Source organism: Denticeps clupeoides, chromosome 7 (genome assembly GCF_900700375.1).
Source record: "Denticeps clupeoides chromosome 7, fDenClu1.1, whole genome shotgun sequence".
In the NCBI taxonomy this organism is placed as follows: domain Eukaryota; kingdom Metazoa; phylum Chordata; class Actinopteri; order Clupeiformes; family Denticipitidae; genus Denticeps; species Denticeps clupeoides.
Genome location: NC_041713.1, coordinates 16451845 through 16475085, shown reverse-complemented (window position 1 = coordinate 16475085; position 23241 = coordinate 16451845). Strand labels below are relative to the sequence as shown.

At 43.1% G+C, this 23241-nt stretch overlaps 2 protein-coding genes across 11 annotated transcripts in view; one reads left to right on the top strand and one right to left on the bottom strand.

Moving 5' to 3' along the window:
* baiap2a (BAR/IMD domain containing adaptor protein 2a) overlaps positions 1-15724 on the top strand; it is a 56213-nt gene extending 40489 nt beyond the window's left edge. For 2 of the 7 annotated variants that reach the window (XM_028987491.1, XM_028987494.1), the window contains exons 7-14: positions 2918-3070; positions 4624-4869; positions 5118-5328; positions 5933-6134; positions 6253-6321; positions 8536-8677; positions 9747-9784; positions 14455-15724. In XM_028987491.1, the coding sequence (XP_028843324.1) occupies positions 2918-3070; positions 4624-4869; positions 5118-5328; positions 5933-6134; positions 6253-6321; positions 8536-8677; positions 9747-9784; positions 14455-14524 (1131 nt within the window). In that variant the 3' untranslated portion in view covers positions 14525-15724. Of the gene's footprint in view, positions 1-2917; positions 3071-4623; positions 4870-5117; positions 5329-5932; positions 6135-6252; positions 6322-6771; positions 8405-8535; positions 8678-9746; positions 9785-11111; positions 14389-14454 lie in introns of those variants that run through there. The other 5 variants (XR_003750373.1, XM_028987493.1, XM_028987495.1 and 2 more) reach the window with 5 other exon arrangements.
* A 35-nt stretch (positions 15725-15759) lies between these two features.
* The window catches only part of aatka (apoptosis-associated tyrosine kinase a), a 32298-nt gene continuing 24816 nt past the window's right edge, over positions 15760-23241 (bottom strand). For 3 of the 4 annotated variants that reach the window (XM_028987487.1, XM_028987488.1, XM_028987490.1), the window contains 5 exons: positions 22645-22794; positions 18372-21711; positions 18149-18293; positions 17829-18020; positions 15760-17521 (listed from right to left, as the gene is read on the bottom strand). In XM_028987487.1, the coding sequence (XP_028843320.1) occupies positions 17493-17521; positions 17829-18020; positions 18149-18293; positions 18372-21711; positions 22645-22794 (3856 nt within the window). In that variant the 3' untranslated portion in view covers positions 15760-17492. The remainder of the gene's footprint in view (positions 17522-17828; positions 18021-18148; positions 18294-18371; positions 21712-22644; positions 22795-23241) is intronic. The other variant, XM_028987489.1, reaches the window with a different exon arrangement.

Sequence of the window (23241 nt, the reverse complement as noted above, 5' to 3'; positions counted from 1 at the left end):
CACTTGTCAGAGGTATTCTCTGGTCAGGGGCAGTGGTGGCCTAGCGGTTAAGGAAGCGCCCCCGTAATCAGAAGGTTGCCGGATCGAATCCCGGTCTGCCAAGGTGCCATTGAGGGGCCACTGTGCAAAGCACCACGCACTGCTCCCCGGGAACCTGTCATGGCTGCCTACTGCTCGCTCAGGGTGATGGGTTAAATGCAGAGGACAAGTTTCACTGTGTGCACTGTGTGCTGTGCTGCAGTGTATCGCATGTGACAATCACTTCACTTTAACTTTAAACTTTATTCTGCTTTGGACTGAACCTGCAGTGTCTGCAGAAGCAGTGCTGTAAGGTGATTTTTAAAATTTTAGGTGCAAATGTTCTGATGTTCAAAACGTAATAATGATCAGGGCTCATTCACAGTCACAGAGGGTGTACAGACCATGATGTGGAGCTCTCTCTGTCCTCCCTCCTTTATGCGAGTCTGTCTGTCAGAGGCTGTGTGTCCAATTCAGACCTTCATCTGTCTGATTGTGGCCCAAGCCTTGGTATCTGGAGTTGCAGAAGTGCATTAGAGGGCAACGTCTCAAGCACGAGATGGTGTCTGCTGGCTTCTCTCGTCATTTCTCCGCAGTGCTCCATGCTACATGACTCAGTTTATTGCTATGTGTGGCTTGTTGTTGTTTTTTCTGGAAAGAGAAAGCGGCTGCGGGCGCAGAGCTTCGGACCTCTAGTGTACTAATGCGCATGCCATTCTATCATTGTCTTTTCCTGCGTCTGCCTCTGTCATGCACATACACACGGAGTGCTGCATTGTGATTCATGAGTCATGATGTACAACTACCCGTAACATTCTCTTTTCTTTTAAAGAAAGGAGGGTGGAAGTAGTCTGTCAGTAATGTCTCCATATTGACAATGTCTGCTTTTTCATTCATTCCTAAACCAAGTATTTTACCCCCGCACCCTTCACCCCAGTAGTAATCCCTGATACAGTGTTGCTCAGCTCTGGAAAAGATGGGGAAATAACAGCTACAGCTAAGATGTTTAAAGCAGCTTAGGCTTTGCTGGGATCAGCGGAGTTGAGCTCTGGTGCCACAGGCGCCATCACATCCAGTTACACTGCGTCTTTGTGTGATTTTTGGTTTTTTTTTTATCCCCCCTCGAGCTCCGGCTCTTTTAATTGTGCACTACCTCCTCTGTTCAAGGCAGCTTCACCTTCTCCAGGATGAATCCCTGTAGTTTTGTGGACAGTGACAACCGGTGGTGGAAATGAGCAGTGCTCCAAAGTTTATTAATCCAATAGCAACATATACTGATCTCTACAGTGTTTTTCAGATTTTAAGGTTTGCTTTCAAATATTTAAAATTTGTATTAAAATAGTATCAGTAATGTTAGATGTGCTTTTTTTGCACGTACACAAAATGCTCAGTAACACTTTGGGAGGTCCCACCGGTTGTCCTGTCCCATAGTGAAATGACTAACATATGTTCTTAATATTAAAGCATAGTTGTATTAATTTAGAACTCAGTGCTGATCTTCTTAGTCAATTTGAGGCAGAGCCCAGTTTTTTAAATGCAAAGAAAAGTCATCAACCATAATCAAGCCACAGTTCTTCATGAATCATGTTTAAATAGTTTGTGCTGAAAATAAAAATCAAATCTCTCCATCCTGGGTCACATGATGCACTGCCTGATTAGAATCGCAGAAAAATATTTTTAAAGAAAATGACAAAATTCAAGTAATATGACTTAATTACACAAAAGGAAAGAAGAATGTCCACAAGCCGTGTCTCCTTTCTTAATTACGAAAGAGGAATGAGTCCAATGTGCAAATATTTTTCTTTGAGAATTTGTGCTTGAAATGTTTTGCGTCAAATTTGTGAATTGTACTGTTGTGCAGGGGTGAAGAAATGTCTGGGGGGTTAGGTCATGTCCATGCTCAATAATAATCTCTTATACATTTGTCAGAATGTAATTGCTACTTCATTCTTGTTATTTTTTTCTTCTCTTATTTACTCAGTCCTCTGTAGCCAGTTCGCTTAAATGGATTTGATGAGACATTCCACTCATATCTAAGCACATGTCTGCAGTTGCCACACCGAGGAGACGTTTCTAAACCTGTCTTTCAAACAGGCGAAATGCGAGTGCTTTTAATTGCTGCTACAGAGCGGCCGTTTCGCTCCATTTCATCAGACTGAGGAGCCAGAAGCATCTACCTAAACCGCAGTGTTCGGCATCACCACCGTACCCGGGATGGAAAACCCAGTTCTGTTTGGAATAGGTGGAGGTAGACCAGAGGCCAGGTCTCCCCTCCACTTCCTGTCTTCATCTGACCAGGAAAAATCCTCATTAGATGACTACTAATGCTGTCACGCCGGAGCCCAAGGTTGTCGCCTGTTTTGCGCATTGTTGCGGGATTTATTCCGACCTCTCCGGAGTTGTTAGGTACTGCTGACTGCTGCCGTGGCGACGGCCGGATTATTTATTTATTAATTTCCGTCTCATTAAGACATGGCTCCTTCTCCCTGGGCGACGTGCCGCCTCCGGTACCTCGAGGTGATTGAAATCGATAATAACACACACACACACACACACACACACACACACACACGCAGCAACGTCGGGGAGCCCCACGTGCATTCTGGGTAAATTGCATTAAAGCACCAAAACACCTGGATGTGTTACGGTAATGAGCTTCATAATGCCGCTGACATTTTGCGAGAGCGAGGGGGAATCTCATCTGAGCCGCACTGATAGCACAATAAACACAGGCTTTCATGGCGTTCACGCCGTTTTTCACTCCATCCTCACATTTTTAATTTATTTGAATTGTTAGATGTGCTCTGTGTGCCAATAGTTGTTGGTTTTGTTCTGTTTTGTTACGTTCATTTAATTGAGCAATAATTTTTTTTTCTTGTTCATTTTTTTCCCTCCCCAGTTCGTGGAGACCATCAGCAGTAAACAGGGTGAGCTGGAGAGCTTCATCGCTGAGGGCTACAAGACGGCGCTGTCGGAGGAGCGGCGGCGCTACTGCTTCCTGGTGGACCGGCAGTGTGCGGTGGCCAAGAACAACTGTGCGTACCACGGCAAGGTGAGCGCCGAGGCCCTCACCCTTCACCACAGGTTTGGGGTTTTTGGCCTGCAATGAATCAAAGTGGCTGGTCACAAGGATTTTCCATGGATTTCAAAAGGCATCCCATATTGAGAGTTTTATGTGCCTTTTCATAATGAGACATAACTCTGCATCATAATTATTTACACTGTTCTTATTTGTCACACTGACTGGCACATGGTCTAATAGGAAGTATTATAAGCTATTATAATTCTATTTAATTCACCTTTGACAAAAGCACAGAGTACATGAATAACCATCCACCTTTTGCCTGGCATTACACCAAATTAACAAAATGAATTTACAGCTACACCGTAGTAGTTGGAATCTCATTCCAATATGGAATATTGCTTCCAATATATTGCAATTTCATTGGCTTTTCTTTTGTTTGAGGTTAGAGAATGTTTAGCACTGCCATGCGTCAGAACTGGTAGATGTTGTAACTTTTTTCAATTTAAGAATAGGTTTGTAGGTGTCAAACACAGTACCATCTAAAATAAATCTAATATTCATGACTTCCATGCATTTCAGGTTTTAAGCTCCCTAACCTGTCAGTATGGTGCTGCTCCTGTAATAGATTCCTACTAAATAAAATATTAAATGAAGGACTTGCCAGATATGTCCACATTTATTAGAATGTCATCCCTCATGCACATTTTAAGGAATTGCCAGTGTAAAATCTAATTGTACTGCCATCATTGTCCCATGATTTCCCCTCTCAATAAGTTGGAAACCATCTGAATGCATTTGTGTCAGTGGGAGAAGACTGGCGTATTATGTACCGAGTGTGTGTGTGTGTGTGTGTGTGTGTGTGTGTGTGTGTGTGCATGGGGGGGGTTACACCTGTTCAGTAAGATGTCTGCATGGTCTGCTCTGATGCTGATAGTCCAGATGAAACGGAGGGAGTCAGAGAAGCCGTCCCATTCTTTTCCAAGAACATCCCGTCCAGCAGCTAATCGGCATGTGGGTGTGTGTGGGCAGGGTTTGCTCAGGGCGCGCTGAAGAGCTCTCTTCCTGGCATGAGTGTGTTTTGTGTGTGGAGATGTTTCCGTAAGCTTACACACATGCGCGCTCACACACACACACACACACACAGTTTGAGTCACCTGGTAGAGGGGGTGTGTGGTGTTTTCAGACGCAGACCTCTGCACCCTCACGCCCCCACACCCCATCGACTGTGCGGGAGGTCTGGAGAGGAGGGTTAGCAGCGAGTAGAGACCAGATCTTACTAGAACATTCCTCCCAGCATTCACACAGGATTGAAATGGTCAGACGGTAATATTACGAGATCATAGGAAAATAAACAGATTGTTGAAAGGAAGCTTCTCTGCATAGAGGAGAGAAACACACCAAAAAAATGGAACTTTCCTTTGAGCCAATGAGGGACCAGAGGACAGAGCTTGCATACAACACGTCGCCAAGGCAACAGTTCGCTGAAAGGGTAGCTGCACCAAAACAGCAGAATTGTGTTCGCCCACGGCTTTGCGCTTTAAAACGCCCATTTTGACGCTCCTGTGCATTCTTCTCTCCAGGGGAAGGACCTGCTCACGCAGAAGATCCCGGTTTGGCAGCAGGCGTGCTCCGACCCCAACAAGCTGCCTGAGCGCGCCATGCTCCTGGTCCAGCAGATGATGGCCGGCACGGGCACACTGCTCTCCAGCCCCCTGCACTCCTCCAAGGGCAACCTGGTAATCTCAGACCCCATCCCAGGAGCCCAGCCACTGCCCATGCCCCCAGAACTGGCCTCCCTCATGGGCAGTGGCCTGGGACACCAGGGGGTGAGTGCCGCTGCTCGTCAGGGATGGTGGTTTGGTGCACGTGGAGCGATGAGTCCAGGTGCACGTTGCAACACGTGGTGTGTTTTTTTTTGTGTGGCAAGATGCAGACAAGCATCTTAGTGCTGAAACTTGGTTTCAACTCGTCTAAGTCCTGTTTGGAAGTCGTGCTGCCCTTTCCTGCTTGTGTGTGTGTGTGTGTGTGTGTTATTCTGTATGTGTGACTACTTCCTTGTGGCGTGGCCCTGCAGAGGCTCATGGGTCCTGATGGCATGTCAATGGTGAATGGAACGTCCGGGGTGCCCGCCGATGACTACTGGTCGGAGGGGAGTGTGGTCCGCCCCCCATCACCTCAGCCTCAGCCCCAGCCTCAGACGCAGCCCCAGAGGCAGGTCAGCGACGTCTACTCCAACACCCTGCCCGTCCGCAGGCCCGCGCCCGCGAAGAACAAGACAACCGTGGGTAAGAGCCCCGAACCACCGTCCTCCGGACGAGCCACGAATACAAATTTTTATGTAATCGTGGGAGCCGGAGATCAAGAATATTTATTGCATTATTCCCGAGGAGTTCCACTCCTGATGGTCACCCCCGACTACCCCCAAGGGACCTTCTCTCGATAGCCTAGAACCCAATCAAACCTGTTCAACTTTGTGACGTGAGCTGCAAGTGACTGTCAGGGAGTGACACCAAGGGCGATGGTTAAAAGCAGAGGACACATTTCGTTTTGTCACCGTGTGCTGTGTCTCACAATGACAATTGCTTCACTTAAAGTATCCTTTCTACTGGAATCACGCAAAAGTTATACTAGTAAGTTCTTTACTAGATTAGTTCAGTTGTGAATTCTATTGTGCAGCCGAGGCATGTCAGAAATATATTATATAATTAATTTATAATAGTACTTAATCACAATACATTCCCATCTGAAATAATGGGGGGAAAATTATTATTATTATTTTTATTAGTATTATTAAGGAGCTTCAGTGCTGAGGTCTGTGCGTCCGTGTTTATGGGCAGGATTGAGGAGGGAGGTGCTTCTGGTGATGATGATGATGTTAATCTTCCGCAGGAGAGACACGCACCCTGCCCAGGTCCAGCTCCATGGCTGCAGGGTTGGAGCGGAACGGGCGCAGCCGTGTGCAGGCCATCTTCTCCCACGCCGCCGGGGACAACAGCACCCTGCTTAGCTTCACCGAGGGGGACATAATCACCTTGCTGGTGCCTGAGGCGCGTGATGGCTGGCACTATGGCGAGAACGAGAAGAACAAAATGTAATTTATTTATTTATTTTATTTTTTAAATGAAAGTGACATTTCTGAACAAATTCCTTCTGCTGAAATGTAAATTTACATTCACCTTTTTTTTCCTCCCCACCACTTTTACCCACAGGCGTGGATGGTTCCCATTTTCCTACACACGTGTGCTGCCAGAGAGTGACAGTGACAAGCTGAGAGTCAAGTATGTGTAGAAATGGTTATTGTTCTGCTGCACAATATTTGTGTGTGTGTGTGTGTGTGTGTGTATATATACCCTAACGGTGAAACATTTTTAGAAAACACCCATTTTTGGAATTCAAGCAGTTTAAAGTTGCATTGTACTCTGAAATGTATTTATAATCAAATTAACGGTTGAAATCATGAAACCCAACCATAAACCAAAATCTTTTCTAAACTGTTGACTCGGTTACAGAAGATCCCATAAATGTGTGGCGTTTGCCAGTCGCTTTGCTTTCACTCTTCTGTTCAGATCATTCCGAACCAGCCCGATGAGTTTTAAGTCCGGAGACTCTGCTGTTCTCTCCATGTTTTCAAGCTTATGTTTTTTTTTTTTTTTTTTTAAGTAAATCTTTTTCATTCGGTAGTTCTAGCATAGCTTGGACTTATGTTTTGGGTCATTATCTTGTTGTAGGATGACCCCCTGACCATCTAGGCGCTCACCAGAGGGTACTGGTTCAGGGTGCCTCTCACCCTGTCCAACTCACCGATCCGGGAACCGGCAAAACAGCCCCAGACCATCATGCTTCCTCTTCCATATTTTTGACAGTTGATGTCCCACAGAGGAACCATCCTTTCACCTGCTCGGCAGCATCCGAAATTGAATCAAATTTTGATGAATCTGTCCATAACACCTTCCTGTCTTCAGTAGCCCATTGTCGGTGTTATTTGCTTTTTTCTGATGTCTTTGCAGTGGCTTTCTTGCTGTAGAGTTCAAACTGAGACTCCGCTTACTATGACCACTGCGAAGCTGTGACTCAGAAACTCTACTTATGTTGTGGCTTTGGGGCTGATGGACCTTTTCCTGTCAGTTTCCCTCAGTTTCTTATGGTGAAGGAGACTATATTACCTGACACCTTGCCGTACTACACGGATTCTCCTACGTTTTTGAGTGTTATGATGGTCTGTCTCTCTTCCATGAACTGACTTTTTTTATATTTTTATAGCAACACATTGCCTTTTGCAGTGTAATACTGTTCAAATAATGCTCACAAGGGTAGGTTCCACTAGATTTTGTTTAGAATGATGGGGCTATAAGAAAAGAACAGTTGGCACTCCAGGAGAAATTGGTAGCATCAACTTAATTGAACTCCATTGTTACAGCTTTAAGATGTTAACCCATTTTTGTTCTTTGCAAAAGCCAATTTTGTTCAATTCTTGTAATTTGTGAACTGCAAGAGATTTTAATCTGCTTGAATTTCAATTAAAAATGGAAAAATGGGTGTGGTAGAATGGTTTATGTCTGATTTTGGGAGGTTTTTTAATTTTAGTTTTACAGAACACTTATTCTTTTTTATGGTAAGTCATTTTAAATAACATGATTTCTGCACCTAAGGGTCGACTGTCAACATGAATGAAGAAATATTACAAAGATTACATTAGCTATGCAGTCAAAAGGTTTGATATTTTCTGTAGGAAATAAATTCCATTATAATATCCACAGAGTCATGTACCACTGAAACCTTTTATGGCACAAACTCATGTATGAACTATTATGAACATATATGTTTATTGAATATAACGTGAAAAAATCTGACAGGTCAATTCTTGGTAAACAATCAACTAACTAACTAAAATAATGTTCTGAAGAATTGGGACAAAATATGTGAGCCAAAGTACAAGTAGCACCAAAAACAAGCTCATGTGCAGCCCCAGTTATTTGTGTATATGAAATAATATAAAATATTAACTTCTGTCCAGACCAGAAAACAATGTATTAATTTCATTTAGATGTCATATTGAAGATCAATTTATCACTATTATTGTTATTATTATATATATTTTACTAGTGCTCTCTTAAAGCTATTTTACATACAATTAAATGTATGACTGTTCTTTCTTTTGTTTTAAAATGGCTGTGATGTTTACCTGTTATAGACTGCTTAAAATCGTTTTAGTTTGAAAATGCCTCCTCTTTAAACCAAAAATTGGTTTACAATAGTATTTCTTTTGCACATTAATCAATAATAACAATGCAATTATATATATATAGTAACCTGTAACAAAACCAAGGTTGAATTTGCCTGACTGTTTGATTCACATCAACAGACCAGTGGATAGTCTTTACTCCTGTGTGCCAGTGTATGTTTTAAACATACGTGCACCTCTATGATTTTCTCCTTTGTGTGTGTGTGTGTGTGTGTGTGTGTGTGCGTGTGTGTGTGTGCGCGCGCATCAGTTTGCACCATGGGAAGAGCAGCAGTACAGGGAACCTGCTGGAGAGGGACGACCTCTCACTGCCCACCCCTGATTATGGCTTGACTGCCCGTCTGCTGGCACAGAGCCGCTCGCGTCCATACAGCATGGCCGGCTTCACACAGGTGGGGGTTCAGTGTCTCTCTTATTCTCACTCTCATATAATGTTTTCCAATATGAATATCAAAGAAAAATAAATAGTTGAGGCACAAATAGTGTAGTGTACAGATATCCCTTTATAATTCATCTAATTTTCTTAGATTACTTTGGTATGCCATCACGTAAATGCATGTGCTCAGTTGTGCATGTTCATTTAAATGAGGAATGGGGCATAATAAATAATTCCCACAATTATAGGGATTTTTTTCATTGTTTTATCCTGCACTGGATTTTTTTTATTGTTTTTTTTTTTTTTTTTCATAAGTAATATTTATTTAATCATATTTAATGTTAGGATTCAATTACTATACATATGTGCGTGTGTTCTGTGAGAAAAATGGGGAGAGAGAAATGCTAATATAGTATTTGTAATTCTAATTCATGGGAACAAGCCAATACTTATACATAATTATGTGGATAGTTTATTTATGTTTTTTTCACACAGAAGTCATATAAATATGGTTTACTATTTATTTTGATCACATAATCATATAAGTCATATATTCTTAGAGTTTTTGTAAGCTGAAGGAGCTGTTTGTGAACGGTAAAAACAGTAAAAAGTCGTGCAGGGTGGTGGATCTGCTGAGCCAGGTATGGTGAGGCCTGACTCTAAATAATTCAGGTCCTGTCACACGTTTTTTTGCTAAGCAGGAAACATGTCTGGGCTGCGCCCATGTGGGTTTTGTTCAGCATTGGGTCGGAATGAAATGGCGGTTTTGTTAGTCATGACATAAAAATTCACAACAAGAATGTGACTCTCCGAATGCCACGCTGGATGTCGGCCTAATTGGCCGAAGTTGAAAAGCTCCCGTCGACCTCAGTCTGGGTGATGGGAGCTCAGACAAGAGGGGGTGGAGAAGTTTACCTAATTGATGAGTAATTTGGCAGAAACTGTGGTTTCAGTGTGTAGTGTGAGCGCCCTCTGTTGGTAGGAAATGCGCCTGGATTTCCTCCCATTTATGTCAAGTAATGCTGTAAATGTGCTTTTGCAAAATGTTCAACTGGAGTCATTAATTTTTTTTTTTTACATTTCAGCCCCCAATTGATGACTATGACAATCGCTTTGTCACAAGGTAAGTTAGTTTCTCGTAATCTTTAGATGTGTAAGGTGCTACTGAAATTAGTGGCCCTGATAGGCAAAACTCTCGTCCCCTTCACTCCTCCTCAGCTCCTGCCGGCTTGTGCTTCCAGCTCTACTGATGCTATTTCAGTAATAAGAGGTGATTTAAGGGAAAATTAGCACCACTAGTTTTCCCTTTACCCTCTATTAGTCTGTCCTCAAATTGCCCAAAATCACCCTGGGGGCATTGGGTGGAGAGGTTTAATCTGCACATGTCTGTCATGCCTGTCTGTCTCCTTATGTCTTTATGTGAGTGAGTGAGTGAGTGAGAAAACCTGGGGGTACATTTATATATGTCACTATGGAGAGTAACGTCCATTTTTTTTTGTCATCTGGACATCCTTGTATGACTGGGGGTCTATTGTCGGTAGTTTTGTGTCTTCATTTCTGCCCCATTGTAGATCACAGTGCAGTCGTACAATGAAATCAAATGCCGTTCAGCTACGTCTTTGCTGCTAACAGTGCCCCTACATGGGTAAAAAGAGGAAGGAAAACATGGTACAATACCTTGAATACATTTCTGATTGGGGCAAAAACCTGTGACCTTGAGTGAATTTGTTTGCCTTGAACCACTGTGTGCCATCATCGTTGATTATAAAATTGACCTACTTGTCCTTTACACCACTCCACATTCACTACATATCCCTCTATGCAAATGCACTAATGTCTTAATGCTAAATTACCACAGCTTTTGGTGTTTGTATACGAAAATGTGGTATTTCCGATGGGTTCAATTTTCAAATCGAGTACAACCTCAATTTCGTTGTACTATGTATGAGTGTTCAATGACAAAGTCTTTAAACTTAAATGACCTTCCATGCTCGCCATTTCATTGGCTTACTGGCTAATCCGTGAAATCAGGTTACGGTGTCTTGAAACCAAATGGGTGTTCATCCTTGTTCCAATTTGGTCTTTTGAAATTCTCCTCCATGTTTGTTTCCTTTTTGAAGCCTTTAGGAGCCTTTTAGCTGTTAAGATTCAAACCTCTTGATTAAAAGAGGCCAATCGTCACTTATCCACGATAACATGAGCCGAGGAGTGTTTAGGCGGAAGTGGAAATCGGGTGGAAGTGTATGTTCTGGATGCTGGAGAACGTTGAGAGGGATTGGTGGAGGTCTGCCTTCCTCTCTTGTTCTCCATCCAACTCTCCTCGCGAAAATCTCTCCTGCCCTCTTGTGGCTGTCTTGTCTTTCACCATGCCCCTTTCTATCATTCTCTCTCTTCCTCTTTCTCTGATTTGTGTCCGACCTGGCAAGCTTCCTTCTCTCTTTATTCCACAGTTCCGATGGCAAATTGATTTCGACCGTGTGAGAACAGACAGACTATCAGACACAGACAGCTCCGGATAGCACAAGGGTGTCACGCCCGTCCCCCTGCTTCTCTTTAGTCCACGCCCCCCCCCTTTACCTCCCTAACCCCCCCGCCTCCACGCAAGCCCTCCTTCTTCAGGAGAAGAGGCCGGTCTCATCCCTCCTTTCTGTCCCCTCTTCCTCCCCCCGTCTGGACTATTCTGGCAGTGGTGTGTGGTGGGTCGGGGGGTAACACTGAGGGGGACGACCTGATCGCAGCCCACCTGTAGAATCCGATCGCAGCCCGTCTGCTCGGCTTGCAGCTTTTCGGACTCCGGCTCTTCTCTCGTGACGTCGTTGCAGTGGATGTCTTCTCTTCAGAGACTGCTGACCTCTGCTTGTCTTTCATGCATGTACAAAGTTTCTGAAGCATTTCTTTTTGTCTTTTTGACAAAAATAGACTTCTTTTTTTTTTTTTCTTGTTTGTTTGTTTCCCCAAACGTGAAAGTGCCAAAAAAAAAGAGCCATGCTGGTAAACCTGCAGCAGTTGTCTTTAAAGGATGTCGTGCTAAAATGTCGTTTTTTTTTTTTTTTCCTGTAAATTTAAGAGCCTGTGTGGACAGATCACGATGCCACAATCCAGTTGCTGACCAAGGAATGTTCTCTCTCTCCAAAATCTGTTTTTGTAGTTCAGCTGTGCGGACGCCTCTCTCACTGTTTCTTGCAGGCCGTTTTGCTTTGTGTTGCTTCACGTCGTACATGGAAATTTTATTCTTTTATTTTATTATGCCCAGAGGGTGTGTCATGCTTTGCCAGATTTCCTTACGTAATTGGCCAGTCAAATTTCCGGTAACATTTTGTGATGTTTCAAAGAACACACAAAATTTAGGTAAAAACATTTGATGTCAGCACCAGGTTACCATACATGCATGAAAGAAAAGGCCGGTACCACCTCGACAGCCCAGCCCTGAGGTCTCCTCTGCCTCGGGGGTCACTCTGCACACCCATAATTTTTCGTTTACTCAACCCAGGCTCCGTAATTCCATCTCCGGGGGTCCGCTGATGTAGATAAGCCCAGGCCTCTTGGTTTATTCGAGTGATGGATGACAAATCCTCTGGAGCTTTGCTGGTGTAACGTTACCAACCGTGACCGTGTACTTTTGAGTCATTGCGTTGAAAATGTTTTTAAAAGAATTAAAAACATCCAAGATATGCATGCAATGGAACATGATCAGAATCATTATGAAAATTGTCTTTTGAATGTATGGTGAATTTTTACAAAAAGGTTATATATATATTATATATATATCTATATATTAATAAACAGTTTGTTCAAATTAGAGGGTTTTGTTCCTTACTTGTCTGAATATTTATTTCGAAAGAGAAAAAACCATCTTATTTTAAATTTAACACTGAAGATTGTTGTTAATTAGGGATGCATCAATTTCCTGCAAGCATCGGCCTTGTTGCCGCCTGTCGGCCTGTCAGACACACATCGATTTCAGCTGACATTTATCTGGTCTACGTTCAGTAAGATAAGATTCCATTCACAAATGGTAGTGGGCGATGTTGATTTATTGCAACAAACAGTTAAGCGCTGGCTAAATATTGTTATCTGACCCAAGCAACAGAAAATTGATTGGGGGGAGATAAACTGGTGAAAGGCCTGAAAGACCTTAGAGCTGTTATAGTGAAATATAATATAATATAATATAATATAATATAATGGCCCAATGTTTTCTGCCTTTTCCATCTGCCCTCGCTAGCAGGAAATCTACACCCCCACCACCCCCACCGGATGGCCCACATTCCCCACATGTCCCCTGGATTGTGTGTACAGTGTGTGGTGTGTTTTCAGTTTGTGTGTGTGTGTGTGTGTGTGTGTGTGTGTGTGTGAGAGAGCTTTCATATGGCTCGTTGCTTGCATTCCTGCCTCGTTTTCTGAGTTTTTTGGTTTTTTTTCTTTTTATATGTTTTGTCTGTTCATTAATGAATGAAATATATTTTATATGAATGCATTTTATTTTTGTGTATGTATGCATTTATGTATATATAGAGAGAGATAGATATAGATTTGTAGGTCTGTGTGGAGGGACTCTTTTTCTTTTTTTTTCCATCTTGAACAAGGGTGGATTATTTTATCCATGGTTAAGGGCCAGTGTGTGTGTAGGTTTTTTTTCTTTATGGATAATGCCTCAGTTATCCATTAATTAAGGCATTTAAACTCAGTCGGCTGAGGCCTTAATTAACATTTTTGGTAGTTGAACAAAAAAAAAAAACCTTCAGGCCCATTGGTCCTTCGCTGATAAAATTCCCCACCCCTGTTCTAGATATTCTCTATTTCTTCCGACTTGGCCAACTCTATTCCCAATGTGCTTCCCTTTCTTTTAAGATTAGAAATATTTAGCCTAATTAGTTCTTTCAGGCTTAAGAGGAAATGTCACTGCTCCGGGCAGAATCTTCATTTCACACTATATTTTGAACTCTGAATATTGCTCATTTACAGACATGAGTGTTTTGTCTTCACTCATGTTTTTTGCTGCCAGAGACTTTATTGTCATGTCACTAAAATATGAGTGAACTAATGTCATTTCACAATACTAACCAGCTGCGGCAGTGAATGCCTTCCTGCCAGTGTGTAGCCATACATATAAGCTCTCAGGTACAAACCCAAGGACTCTCTTTACCTTCCAGTTTGGGTCCAGAATTTTCCCGGTTCTGAGTGGGCAGGACCTCCGTAAGTCACCAGCCTCCATCCTCACTGTCCGCCAATCACACGCTCTCTTTCTGCTCTCTGTCTAGACTCCCATTGCTTAACTTGGGGAGGGTGGTGGACTCTTTCTCTTTTATGCAGCCACTGGTCCCTATGATTTGGTGCCATTATCCTGAGTGTTAATTTTTTTTTCTTAACATTTGAACAATGAGAACCAATCAGGGAGCCCTGGTTGCAGGGGATCTGTTCATGGGAGGCACTTAGTCCTGGAGGTAACCCTAAAAAACCTCACCTGCATGCACATCACAGTAAACAGGGGTTTCTTTCACCATCTGCATGCTGCCTCAGACGCCGTCCATAGAAAAGCCCATAGTTCATAATTATATGTTAAATGAAACATTGTTTGCCTTCTAAGCAGTCAAAAAAAGGAGAATAAAAAAAATCTTATTTCTCAAATTTAGAATTTTAGATGTAGCTAGATGTGCTCTGTCCTATCCCCTCCACAGCTAGAAAAAAAAAAAAAAAAAACAGCCAAAGGGGTCCCTCCTGCATGTGTGGTAATGGAAATGGAACCTAATGTAATGTGTTCCCAAACCCCCCTCCCCTCATCTCTGATTGCAGTGACCGCTGTCTGGAGGTCTACCTCAGGCCCACCTACACCGACGACCGATCCGCTTCACTCTTCTATTAAAAACCAGGCCGGCGCCGCGCCCTGCCCTCTCCGTGGCACGCTTGGGGTGACACTTTATGACGCCCAGAGCCTGTTGAATCTGCCTGTATGTAGCCGAAGTGACCCTGTAGTGGAGAGTTGGCCCCTCATGGCAAGGTTTAAAAACATTCAAGATGTGGACGATGAATACTGCAGTTTTTTTTTTCCTTTTTAATATATAAATTGGAGTTGAATGTGGACCTAATCACTTTGTAATTTTTTTTTTTTTTTGTTTCATTCACCAAAATAATTATCTATGCTTTCTTTTATTCAAGAGACTGCTGTAGAATTCACTTTAGGTATCAAAGTAACAATCATAGCGCTCTGCTGAATGTACAGAAATGCCGAGGATCATTTTCATTTTATGTACATCTACATTTTTTGTAATTAAACAAACACATTCACCCTTTTTTCCCGATGCTTACAGTACAGCAGTATTTGCTCCAGCTCTCTTTTCTTCGTAGGCTGTAGTGACTCCACTGCAATACCAGGATTGTTTCACAGTGGCTCAGTGCTTATGTAAAAGTGTTCATGGAAACTGTGCCTTCTGCGATGGTCTCTTCAGAGTTCCTTAAGGAAGAAGATAAGGGGATGTGTATTTATAAAAAAAAGTTTTTTGTGTTTTTTGTTTTAGAATGTCTCGTATGTCTTTTCTATTTCCTTTCTAAGGCTTATTCTTTCATTTATCTTCATCTACATTTGAGGACCTTGTAAATATTTTGCTCAAATAATACTGTTTATGAACCGCAAGGCTATAGAGCCAAATTAGAGTACAAGTAACAGCCAATTTCTTTCTTTTAATTATTTAGACAGTCTTATATGATACTTTATTACCTCTCACCAGAAATGTGTAACCGTTAGACCCATAGATACTGTTTGTGTATATTGTGCATGTTGAGAGATGGACTAATACAGGAACGTGCATTTTTCACTTTCAACCACTCGACTGTTGCAAGTTCAGATCCATTTTATCCATCTGTTACAACTTTTTCTTTTTCTTCTCCCCAATACCTAAAATGAAGATGTACTTTTCATGAAATTGAACACAAAATGCGTGTGTGAATTTAATTGTGATTGCTAAGAATGGAAAATGTGTCTGCATCAGAAGTAAGTGATCAAAATGTGTGAGTAAGGTTTTTGTTAATTAAAAAAAAAAAAAAAAGAATAAAGCACAATTACAGATTCTGGTCTGGTTTATTATTATTATTTTTCATTTCTTTTTTTTTTTTAATAGTACAGCAACTGGGAGGATGAGACACCACCATGAGATTACTACAGGCGCAAGAACAAACCCAGCTCGCCCACACCCCAAAAAGTGACTGAGCCAACGTCGAGCTCTTTGGCAACCATTAACTCAAGAGTGTCTGGCACATTTAGTCCTAAATAAAATGTTTCCTCATTTGTCAGGTATGAAACAAATAGTAGCCAATGCTGCATCTGGCAGAATATAAAATCCTCGAAAGACAGAGAGGAACAACTGCGGGATCCTGGCTAAATTTTGGACTTGGCACAGTGGCTGTTTTAGGAAGCGTAAGGGAAGTGGGAAGGTCTGCTGCCCCTTTAGTAAAATCAGGTCCTTGTAACTCTGTGTTTTTTTTTTTTTTTTTTCTAATAACAATTCATACACTTTTTGCAATGTAAGACACACCATGACTTGCTCTTTGTGAAACACCAGGTGACTGCAGTAGGAGCCACACATGAACAGGAGTGTGAGCGCTGTGGAGGAGATGAGGTGCATGACTCTACTCGCTGTGTTTCCCACGTGTCTCCTTTCCCGACGTTTTATATATATATATATATACTGACGGTGCCAGTGATCTGGACTGTTCACCGAGGAGGTCTGAGACTCACAGAAACAACACATTTCCTTCCACAGTATGGTGTCATATACATGTTGCGACCATTTCTGACCAAGGACGGCTGCTACTTTGGAACCAACTCGGCCAAGTCTGCTCATAACAAGTCTCTTTATCTCTTTCAAAGGGGAAGTGGAACAGAAACAAGTAACATGCTGAGGGTTTCACTCAGTGAATTATGTAACAGTATGTTAAAAAATTATAAATATATTTGAAATCTCTGGACCATAAGAAGACATATATATATATATATATATATTTATATACGGTAATGCTTAATGAGTGAAAAGGCTTGATAGAATTTTTTATAGAAACCACCAGGTACTGTGTACCAGAGTCTTCACCATTTCTCAAAGATAGGTAGCAGCAGAAAGGGGGGGGATGAGAAGACTTAAACAGTACCGGATTGAATGTCACACGGCACACATTATCTAGGTGTGATTTTGATTGAATGTGTTCGTGAGACGTATGTCTCTGGTTAATTTGAGATTTTGTCGGGTCGCTGTGTTTCTCCACAGAGAGCACCCCCCACTCACACTGCCCCCACATGCTCCTTCATCTGAAAGGACAGGGGATTGTCATCTTTGGGTCTCCACAGCAGCAACTTAGGATTCTGTTCATTGGCTCAAGCAGTGCAAAACAAAACAGAGAACAATGACGGTCCTCTGGAAGATCTGACTAATGAACGAGTCGAGGATGGGAGTGATGGGAAGAGCAGCAATGTAGCCAAATTCATATTTCCTCCACCGGAAAACATTATGTACTCCATAAAAAGATGGTTTGTTACCAATGAATGTTGAATTGTGCAAATAAGTTATACTCTGCATACATATCATATTTATAATAAATAGATAATACTTTTTAATCTTATATATTCATTTTGCTTTTTTAACTGCTGTCCCACATCAGACTACGTCGCTGCTATCACTGTCTCTCACTGAAGACGTGAAGACGGTGGTAATGGTGGCTAATGGCATTCCACTACGATGTGAGGCACTGTCTTCAAGTGGCCTGCCAGGTTCAGGGGACCCCATGTTCAGAAAATTAAAAATCTAGTTGAGGGCGAGCCGTGGCCAGCCTCTTGGAATCTTTCTTCACTTCCGGATGCTTTCCTCAGGGCCACCTGTAAGATAAGGAGGAAGAGTTCATTTTTGTGCCAATTTAGCGTTGACACTGATTCTGTTAATGCTGAAAGCAATAAATGGATTAGGGCTGAAGCGATTTACGTGACGTTGTTTAGCATGGATTATTGTTACTGTTGCACAATGCTCTTACATGGTAGAAACGTGAACGGAAGTTGCAAAATAGAACAACTGCTCAATAAAATAGCAAAACTATCTCAAGTAAGACAATCACCTACAGACTAATTAACCACTATGCTGGACATGCACATGGGGAAATTATCTTTTCTGGGTAGATAATGTTCTGACCTCCAATGGAACCCACGTCAGTGTCAGAAACATTTGTAATTGAGAAACGGGACACGCTGAAACGGGAGTACTGCACTGCCGACTTTTCCTCTGCAGCCTTAGGGGGTGGACAAGGTGGTGGTACCGTGGAATCAGGGTCTGGTTCAGGAATGGACAGAAACGAAAAGTCATCTTCCCACTCAAACCCAGCACCTGAAGGGAGAAGATAAATACAAGCATCCATACACACATATATACATAATAAAACAGATTCATGACAGAAACTCATGTAGAAATGAAGAGATGCTGTTCTTAATGCCCACTGGTAAACAGACGCTTACCTTCTGAGATGTTAGTTTCTGTCTTATCAGAGACACACAGACTCTCTGGTTGACTGGACTGGGCTTGTCCTTCCTCTAGGATGTGTCCATTACCTTCTGTGCTGGATGGAAAGCTGTAATCTGCTAGTTCACCAGTAGGACTTTCCTATAAAGAAGTACACATGGCGATGGTTGATGCTAGATGTACACCGAGGTGCATATAAAAAGCGCATTGAGGACCGACCTGATCAAAGAGGAAGACAGTGACGTCATCGAAGAATGAGACGGCCTTCTTCTTGCGTTCCAGCTCATCGCAGAACGACTGTGTTAGCAAGGACGGCATCTTGAGGAGGCTGCGCAGGTGGCGAGCGCTGGCGCGCTCACTCACTACCACAGGCACCGTGGTGAACTCCTCTTCACTTTCATCGCTCTGCTCGTGAATGTTGTAGCTGCGGAGCTCTTCGTCAGATTCCTCGCTGTCATCAGAGTCTTCTTCGTCTGCCTCGTCCCCATCCCCTATTGGTACCACATCAAGACCGGCATCAGGAGAGGCTAGAGTTGCCTCCAGAGGACCATCCATCACTGTATTTAATACTGCCTCAAAGCCATGATGTTCCTCACTTTGTTCATTCTCTCCATCCTTGTCCTCCAGATGGCTCTCCTCTTTCATCTTTACGTGCAAAACGGGGTTCTCTTCGCCGTCTGTGCAATCCTCCCTCTCTTCTCTCTCTTTGTAAACCTCCAAGTCCACAGTGGTGGAGTTGGAGCCCAGCGATTCAGTTGGGGAGTAGTCTTCAGTGGCTCGGTCCTCCACTGAAGCTGAGGGCTCCTGTGATGAAGAGGAGCCCTCAGATGGTGTAGAGGTAGAGCAATTTGATGTGGCCTCCTCGGCTGAGTGTTCGGATTCCAGGCCGAGACCGTCATCTGGTGTAGATTCCTTTGTCAAACAGCCTCCCATCTGCGGGGGGAATGGGGACAGCGTGTTGATGCGGGGGGTTGACGTAGGAGATGTACCAGACTCAATGTCTCTTAGGGTGGATGCCTGTTCAACTGATGTTGTGCCTCTGATGTTCTTCAGGCCTGCAAAATTATATCTGCCCTGCTTCTCCATCTCCTGGACACATTCTTCTTTTTCACTTTTGTGCTTGAGCTCTTGGGTGTCCTCCTCTTGGGTGCTGAAGAACTTGCCAACAGTATCACAGGGGCTCCTGTCATTTTCATTGTCATAGTCCGAGAAATAAGCAGAGTCTCTGTAATTGTTCCTCTCATTATGAAAGTCTCCATCACTTGAAGTTGATAAGAGGACCCTGTCAATGCCCTCATCTAAATCAAGCTGCAGGACCATCTCAGGATCATCTGATTCCAGGCTTCCACAAAGCATGGGCTTCGCCTCTAGGTCTTTAAAGATGAATTCAGGAGACTCATTGTTCTCAGTATCATAGCCACTGTCCAGGGACTTGGGCTGGATAGGAGGGAAGGAATCAGGACTGAAACTTTCACAGGGACTGCTACTGGATGCCAGATTGATGGCGTCCTCAGAGCCAGATGTTCTCACTTGCCTTGTCATGGACCGTTGGACCAAACCAATCTCTCCAACCCCTGCATAGTCCAAGGGAGAATCTGCAAAGACTCCAGAAGCCACATCAGTGATTTCATCATCACTGCAATCGTAAACGTCCACCAGGCTGATGCTGGAGCCCCCCGCCTCCACCCCACTGTCTGCTCCTCTACTGCAATCTGAAACTGAGATGCACTCTGACAAGACTTCAGGATGAGACACCTTCTTGCTACAAAGAAGGGCAGAACTAGCTGCTGTGAGCTTGGCATTTTGGCCATCGATCCCCCAAAGGTTTCTCCTCTCTCTTTCAGATATACTCATTTGTGGAGTATGGCTGTTGTCAGGCTCTGTATAGTCGTCTGAGGGTTGGAGGTTTCCTGGCTGAACCACTTTGGATTTAACGCTTTCTCCAAGAAGAGACATGTTTTCTTCCACAGATAGGGTTAGGGCATTTTTTTCCACAGAATGTGAGACTTGTTCATGAGCTTGGGAGTTATTTATGTTTGGGTGACAAATGACAGATGATGTGTCCTCTTGGCCACTATTTTGGCACAAATGGATGTATGTGCCACACTCAGCAGTAGAATCTGCAGATTTTCTCCTGGATGTCCTACTGCTATTTCCTGTTGCTTCCAAGTAAGACAGCAAGTTGGAGTTATGAACCATGGAACTGTCTTTGAAGTCAAATTTGGTTGACATGAAGCTTTTTACACTGGGAGATGGTGTAGTGTAATGCAAGTCAAGATAGACATCTTGGGAACCACCTATCTGCCTTCCATCCAGACTGCTGTTGTTATTGGCAGAACGGTTTGAGGACCAGTTGGAGGCTTCTGTCTCGATGAAAAAATCATCGTTGTCCCCTGACTCTCTGCTGCCTTGAGTAACTAGAAGTCCATCTCCAGTGCTGGAATTAATACTGATGTAATGAGACCTGGGAACAGACTTTTGGAGAGGGCCCATAAGGTCATAGTAGCCTTCATTGGAAATGTGATTATCAACATGGCTTCCCTCTAAGTATGGATCACAGCATTCCAGACCAGGGCTGCTGACTGCATGACGGTCCACCATAGGGCTTTCCCGACTCCCTTTTTCTTCAGTGTGACTGCGGGACCTCCAGGTCCCCTTGTGATCTTTTGTGTATTGACCATCCTCCTCATCTTGTGGTGACTGTAGAATGTGCAAATTCTCAGCTTCTCTGGGTGTAAAGTACTGCATTGATATGGACTGTTCTCCAGCACTAGCACCTGACACACGTCTATGGAGAGACTCCATGCTGAGAGAAATATCTGGGCTTGTATCTGAGTCATAGGCACTAGTTTTACAGCCATCTGCCGCTGACCAGTACATGTTTGATTGACCGTCAGCCATGCACTCCCTGCCTCCCATGGAAAAGTTTCTGTTACTTGCCTCTATCCCAGGGCTAAAGTCCAAATTCCTGTCTTCCAGGTCTATATTGCACTCCACCGGCTCTTCAATGCGAATGTAGTACTCGCTGCTCACTGATGGACTGTGTGCACTCAGCACGGGAACAACGCCTGGATGGTCTGACTTATAGTAGGAAGGGGAGACTCCAGGTGGGGAGCAGCTGCCTGCAACATTACCTAGAGGGTAGTAAATGTCTTGATACTCTGGGTTGCTCTGTCCCAGAGTACCTGTAGTCGATGAGGCACAGTAGGGTTGTTCGGCTCTTGCCTTCTCCCATTTGTACTCAAAGTTGAGGCCATGGCTGGTCTCTGTGACTGTCAGGATGTCGTCCCCAGCTTCAGGGTGGAAGCTGTCAGCAGTGAAGTTCTCCAGCAATGGGAAGGACGATGATGCAGAAGAGCCCAGTTCCACTGCTGGAGCATGATGGGAGCTGCTGCTGCTGTTGCTGCCCAGGCTGGGCCTGAGGGAGTTCCAGCGCTTCTCAAAGTCTTCCTGAGCTTCACTCGCCCCCTTAGCACACAGGTAGCTCAGCAACAAATGCACCTCTTCAGCAACAGGCCTCTGCTCTGGCTGCAACCAGCAGAACTGCATGACCTCGTACCTGGTTACATGTGGTAAAAATAAATAATAGGGCTGTCAATTTAAACACATTAATCACAGTGACAAATTCATAATTATTTCAGGTGACAAAATAAATCATTCTAAACTAATGTTTACTAATGTGTTTCAGATAGTCAGTACATGAAGATGGAGATGGACAGCGAGAGTTTTAGGGTGGATTTATCTATACTATACTATGTGCATGTGCATTATTTTCAAATAGACACTTCAAATGGCTCAAACACAGGAGCAATGTGCTTGCAGTGTGTCTGTATTTGTCTTTTTTCAACTTCACAGTGGGTATCAGGCATGACCAGATGAAAATATTTGAATGCACACAGTAACTTGTGACACATTTTGGCCACTTTCCCACACTTCTCCCTGTCATAGGTTTAAGAGTGCATTATAGCTATTGTGATTAATTTGTTATAAGATTTGTAATTGGTTGACAGTCCTAGTAAATTACTTGTATTAAAAAAACAAGACACTCCTCTGTTTTCTTCCAAAAAGATTAGAATAATGCCAGTGAATGCTAAAGAATAGTCTTTAGCGGGCAGGCCGAAGGGGAGGCAATGCCATATCTGCCTTTAGCACACTGCTTAATTAAACAGAGAATGATTGGTAGTGTGTCAGAGAGGGGAATAACGATGGCATGCCCTTAGGAAAGGATGAATATATTATTAATGATTTTGTAAAAGAGAGGCATTAATGATCACCCATACCAGGCAGAGGAGCAATTGATTTGTTGCTCCTGCCAAGAAAGAGACCTAATGATTTTGTGGTGTACCTGTGGTTAAAATGACATTGATTTCTTTTGCATTTAGAAGAGTTATGATTTGCCAAAGGTAACAAAAATTGAATTTGTTTGCATGGAGTGTTGTGAGTAATGAGTGGCCGTGCTTGGTGTCCCAGCGAGAGCAACTAAGGGACTCACCAGCGTTCTGACAGGGGAATCTTCAGCAGTGGCTTGGGCAGTTTTAGCTGTTGCTCCTTCACGGCATATGTCAGTACCTGCCTGTCAGAATAATGCCTGTATGGCTGATTGCCCAGCTCAAACAGCTCCCAGATTGTCACACCAAGGGACCTGCAGAGACATAAAACTTCAATCAAACACTGCAGCTAAAACTTTTCTAATATAATTCTAAAATGAGTGTCAACGGGGGACTAGATACAGAATAGCTCATCCAGTATTGTCTGTGTTACAATGACCATCTTAAAAGTGAATGTTGAATTGTAGATGTTATGGTGAAACTTATAGAACAATGCCTGATTGAGTGCAACAAATGAGCTATGATGAGCTAAATTCTGCCATACATGGAAAACCAAAATCTGACAAGGAAAACTAATTTGTTTATCCCTTAAACAAACAGCCATGTCCTTTCTATTACTTCAGTAAATTCACCCCATATACACTTTTTTTTTGGCGGGTTATATTTCTTATCTACACCAACTCATGTTTAGCCTGAGCACCACAAAATGGTATTTAACTATTTCAAAATTTACTTTCACAAAATATCATGGGAAATATATC